This window comes from Lactuca virosa, chromosome 9, assembly GCF_052849685.1.
Source record: "Lactuca virosa cultivar CGN04683 chromosome 9, Lactuca_virosa_CGN04683_v6, whole genome shotgun sequence".
In the NCBI taxonomy this organism is placed as follows: domain Eukaryota; kingdom Viridiplantae; phylum Streptophyta; class Magnoliopsida; order Asterales; family Asteraceae; genus Lactuca; species Lactuca virosa.
The window spans coordinates 218,556,820-218,562,646 of NC_136434.1; the positions used below are offsets into that span (position 1 = coordinate 218,556,820).

Here is a 5,827-nt window from a genome sequence, read left to right on the forward strand (position 1 = left end):
AATATGGAAATATTGAGACGAAGACATCAAAATGATTCGAAATTTTATAGCATTTTTTGTTTTTTATATTTTATTTTGTATCCAATAAAATATTTGTACTATTGTGTTTCTAGATTAATAAATAAAAATGAGTTTTTTTATGATTTACTTACGAACATTATAGTATAAGAAATATGCATATGTGTACTTGAAAAAATATGTATATATTCATCTGAAACGTTGATTTTTTGGGTTTAAAAAATTATAGTTTTTTTTAAACAAAAAATCCAATTTTTTTTTAAAAATTTATTGATTTTTAAAAATATACTATTTTTAAAAAAAATGCAGTTGTATCTTAAAAAAATCTATTTTTTCATTTAAAAAAATCAATTTTTCTAAAAAAAATTTAAAAATCTGCATTTTTTAAATAAATCGAAAATTACTATTTTTTTAAAACAAAATCCGAAAATTTGACATATTATATTAATTTTTAGACTTTTTAATTAATATTTCAATAACATAAAAAATTAAACATTAAATGAGATCGGTAAGATGACGATCATGTCCTTAATTAATTAATTTTGATCTAACGCTCCACCTTTTTCTCAGGAAACTATGAGTTCTCAACCGATATCACCTATATATATATATATATATATATATATATATATATATATATATATATATATATATATATATATATATATATATATATATATATATATATATATATATATATATATATATATATAGGTTCATTTGAAACCATGCTAATTTTGTGAGACCGTAAGACCAAATCTAAAAATAATTTTAAAATGCAAAATAAAATGAAAAATCCAAAAATTCTTTTTATAATTATTATTTTCGGAACTTTAATTACCTAAAAAAATATTAAAAATAAATAAATAAATAAATAAAATTACCGTTTTTTTTTTGAAAAATACGTTAAATATTCCAATAGAATATTACATTGTAAATATTCTAATGTGATTTTTAGAATGTTAGAATATTATACTAGATTTCTTGGATATGTAGAATATTATATTATTCTACTAGAATATGTAAAAAAAAGTATTTTATTTTTATTTTTTTTTGGAAAATATAAATTCCGAAAATAATATTTGAAATTTTTTGTTTTATCTACCAAATGAATGGCTAGGATTGCGTCTCACGGTCTCACAAAATTAGGCCGTCTCACATGAAGATAACCCTATATATATATATATATATATATATATATATATATATATATATATATATATATATATATATATATATATATATATATATATATATAAAAGTTCAATAGAGAACCATAATTATTGGTTCTTCAAGGAACCAAATTTTTTTTGGGTAAATTACACCAATCGTCCCTCGTATACATGCCAGAAAGCGTGTTTAGTCCCTATTTTCAAAAATTAACTCGGACCGTCCCTCGTTTGTTTAAAAGTTGCACACTTCGTCCCTGATACGTGGTTTTGTTGCAAATCTAGTCCATACTAGATCTGAAATGACCATAATGCCCTTTATTTATTTATTTTTTATTTATTTAGTATTATTAATTATAAATTATATTTAGAAGAAAAAAAATAACGGTCCTTCCCCTTATTTATCTTTTCTCTCATTAAACCTCACCCTCACATTCTAGGATTCCAACGAGCCATCAAACCCTCAGCCTCCAACATTCCGGCAACGTTCAGTTCAACAATTTCCGACATATATGGAGGTAGTTTCCGACGATCGGGTCGATGGGAAGGAGGAAGGTTCTGTTGTCTAGATCATCTTTTCCCACCTCCACACTCCATCTGATGAACACCCTTCTAGCAACACCAAGAACACCCCATCACAAATTTATGTTTCCGATGAGAGGCAAAGAGGAGATCGGAGGAAATGGGTGAAGGTTTAGTCTCCGAAAGATGCCCTTCCCAATTGTTTCATCGAGCAGCTTATCCCCATTTCTTCGTTTCCCCTTCTCCATCCTTCCTAAATCGATTTTGATTTTGTGTTTGTGGTTGATTTGGTTTGATTTGGTTTCGATGGATTCTTCTGGAAACACACACTTGTATTATTTCAACCCTCAAGCAGATATGAATTTACCAAATATAGAAAAATCACCACCATGGATTTCCCTCTCCTGTTAAAGAACTATGATGGTTCATCACATGATATTGAGAATAAATTACGGCTTGGTACATACGAATTCTCGGAACTCAATTTCCTGTCAAGCAATTTGGCAAATCAAATAAAGCTATGGTCAGTTGGGTATATTCTTTTGTTGAAGCTCTATGAAGAGAGCAACCTCGACATGTACGACATTGACAAATCTGGAAAAATCACCACCATGGATGTCCCGATCGATTTTGTTTCGATGGATTCTTCGTAGGGTAGGTAATATATGGAGAATATGGTGGCCATAGTCGAATCTTGTTGCAGGTTTTAAGGTTTAGAGATGATAGTGATGATGGCAGAGTTGGTGAAGGTGGCAGTGATGGGGTTTTCGTTGGCGTAGGGAGGGATCGAGTGAGAAAGAAGGAGACGAAGGTAGAAGAAATTATATGTTTTATTCGACCTTCAGATCGAGGAAGAAATGGAAGGGGGAAGGGTGGGGGTATTTTTTTGTTTATTCTTATTTTTTAATAAAAAAAATTATATATAAATAAAAGAAAATGAAAAAAAGAAATTATTAAGGGCAAAATAGTCATTTTATGTCAATAGGGATGAAGCGTGCAAGTCTAAAAGAAACGAGGGACAGTCCGAGTTAATTTTTGAAAATAGTGACTAAACACGTTTTCTGGCATATGCACGAGGGACGATTGGTGTAATTTACCCATTTTTTTTCAAGTTTAGACCTTATTCTTTATCGAAAAAAAAAAAAACTAAAAATATCTAGATTCATAACATAACATTGTGAATGTTAAATATATTTTTCGGATTCACCGTGTGAATTTAGATTCACATTGTGAACTTTCAAAGATTCACATTGTGAATTTGACGAAAAAAAATTTTATTTTTATTTTTTTCGAATTCGATATCATTGGAAAAATGATAAAAAGTTATGAATTTCTGTATTTTTAGTTTTTTTTTTTGATAAAAAATAAGTTCTAAAAGTTGAAAAGAAGATTAGTCCTTGGTTAATTATGGTTCTCTATTGAACTCCACCTATATATATATATATATATATATATATATATATATATATATATATATATATATATATATATATATATATATATATATATATATATATATATATATATATAACGTATGCTCGCACACGTCACACACATGTAGAGACGTTCATGTTATTAATGACATAAAGTGTTCACTAATTCCATGATGCCACGATGAAAACAAAAAATGTTATTTTACTTATATTCTTTTGTCTTAACATCACCTTGTCACTTTATATATATATATATATATATATATATATATATATATATATATATATATATATATATATATATATATATATATATATATATATATAAAACGTATGCTCGCACACGTCACACACATGTAGAGACGTTCATGTTATTAATGACATAAAGTGTTCACTAATTCCATGATGCCACGAAGAAAACAAAAAACGTTATTTTACTTATATTCTTTTGTCTTAACATCACCTTGTCACTTTAGGAAAACTAGATAGACCATTTTTTAAATTTTGTTTATTACCTAGTATAAAAGGTGTGGAGAGACGGTAACAACCGAAACAACTAAAGTTAATGGGAACGAAAAACATGAGTACTGCTTACAGTCAAATTTTTGAAGCCTGAAACTTTAAGAAAGTGCCAACCAACCACAACGTAAACTGTAATTTAGTCTTGCTTAAATTTTGAATAAATTTAAATGTACTGCACTAGTGCTAGTAAATTTTTTATTCAATCCTTTTTTTAGATAATTTATTTATTTATATAGACAATACTAAATTACTCCTAACTCTTTCTAGCTATTTTAGGTAAATACAATTTGTTTGTTTGTTTTTGTTTTTGTTTTTGTTTTTTTTTTTTTTTTTTTTTTAAATTCTACGACTAAAAACTCTTTTTTACAGCTAAAACAATACTTCATTTTTGTTTTTTGTAAAAAAAAGTAAATTGCCTAATCTAGATGTGTAGAAAAAAAATAGGTTGTTAACGCTCTACATTTTCTCCCTTTTAATCATATACAAAGTAAACTCATTTTCTATTATTAATGATATACAATGTTAACTTCTTGTTCTTGTTGTCTTATAAAAACAAAATATAACAATGATGCTATGTCAAAACAAAAGACGCTATTTGCCTATATATTATTTTGTCTTACGATTTTTGTTTATAAGTTTAATTTTGTTATTATATATATTTTGGTCACTGATCGTTAAGGAATATTAAATCAAATAGGCACCTAGCTAGGTGTTATATATTGATGTAAATATTGTAATCAAACCGACACAATCTATGATTCTTGTAACTAAGTAATTAAGCAATTACAGGGTTTTCTAGCCGCAAAAGAGAAACTACATCTGCTGAACCATTTCCAATGACGCATTCTTGATCTTTTTCCTCACCGAGCTTGTCAATGCAGCTGCATCTATGCCATCTCCAATCACCACCATCTGGTTCTTGTTCTCCCCTTGTAGCTCCACTGAACTGACACCTACGCACATATTAAAGTCATATAACACGCACATACACATACTTATATTCTTATCATTTTCAAGAAACGAGTAATTGGAATCTGGTTTCAAAATATGTTTACACTTACAACTACCTGATGCTTTTGCAGCTATCATCATGGCTTTTGTTCGGCATCTCCCACACTTTGGCTGCATCTTTATCACAATCTTTTGCTGCAAAATTCATTTACAACAATTAACAAATTAAATCGCACATAATTTGAAGACAAATGTTGTATACTGATGTCTTACAATAAAAATAATGATCAGTTAAGAATTTGATCGGTTATTATGTCTACATAATTAGAAAGGAATATGCAGATGCAAATACCATCATTATGAAGAATACTTGTTAAAGCTCTATGGGTGAGAGAAGATTTAGGGCATACATATAATATAAACGTTTGATATATATAAGGTCTCTTAGTGTACTTTATAAGATTACAGTTAATGCCGTGTGGAAAATCTTACGCTTCATTGGATTTCCACTTGTATAAGTTGAACCACAAGGCTGAGAATTTTTCAAACTTAAAGAATATGAGTCGATGTGTCAAAATAAATAGAGAAAGACTTACCAAGAAAATGTCCAGTGAATTATTGGCGAGCATGTGCTTATGAATGAACCACGGCATTTTGACTTTCTTATGTATTGTTATTAAAGGCTCTTTGTCCGCCATATGTGTTAACCGTTTTTAAAAAGCAACCCCATACAACATATTCATTTAATTTCTGGATTACCGAAATCACATTTCATCATGTGTTGGATTGGAGTCAATCTAATGGTTTTAGGTTTGTTTTGGGCTTTGAATTAGTGAAATTGCATCGAAGCTCGCAGTTGTCTACTTTAGGATTGCTTTGGGGGGACGAGCGTTAAGATATATATGAACCAGATTATAATACTATCATATGATTATGATAGAGAGAAATTACATGCTTCTCAATGAAAAGAATCAAGGCTACAAAGAATAAAGCGGAGAATAAATATTAGCAAGACAAAACCTTACTGCTAAAGCCTAAAGGGCCCATAAACATATGAGCTAATAACATATAGGCTAACAAGCGATATGGTTCCGAGCTGTAAGTGATGATGGGTGAAGTGACAATCAATCTCAATGTGCTTCGTCCGCTCATGGAAAATAGAATTGTTCGTAATTTGTATCGCACTTTTGTTATCACAATGCAGGGGAGTAG

The 5,827-nt window shown here is 28.8% G+C and overlaps 1 protein-coding gene across 3 annotated transcripts; it reads right to left on the reverse strand.

The window, feature by feature from the left end:
* Positions 1–4,348: 4,348 nt before the first annotated feature.
* LOC145138775 (heavy metal-associated isoprenylated plant protein 47-like) lies at positions 4,349–5,082 on the reverse strand. Of its 3 annotated transcripts, none has more exons than XM_079072797.1 (3): positions 4,968–5,082; positions 4,729–4,810; positions 4,349–4,617 (listed from the first exon to the last, which is right to left on the reverse strand). In XM_079072797.1, exons 1-3 carry the CDS (start codon positions 4,971–4,973, stop codon positions 4,478–4,480), a joined length of 228 nt encoding a protein of 75 aa, XP_078928923.1. In that variant the 5' UTR covers positions 4,974–5,082; the 3' UTR covers positions 4,349–4,477. The 3 variants fall into 3 exon arrangements, with proteins under 3 accessions (XP_078928923.1, XP_078928922.1, XP_078928924.1); XM_079072796.1 differs by having other exon boundaries at positions 4,726–4,810; XM_079072798.1 differs by having other exon boundaries at positions 4,732–4,810; positions 4,968–5,080.
* Positions 5,083–5,827: the final 745 nt, after the last annotated feature.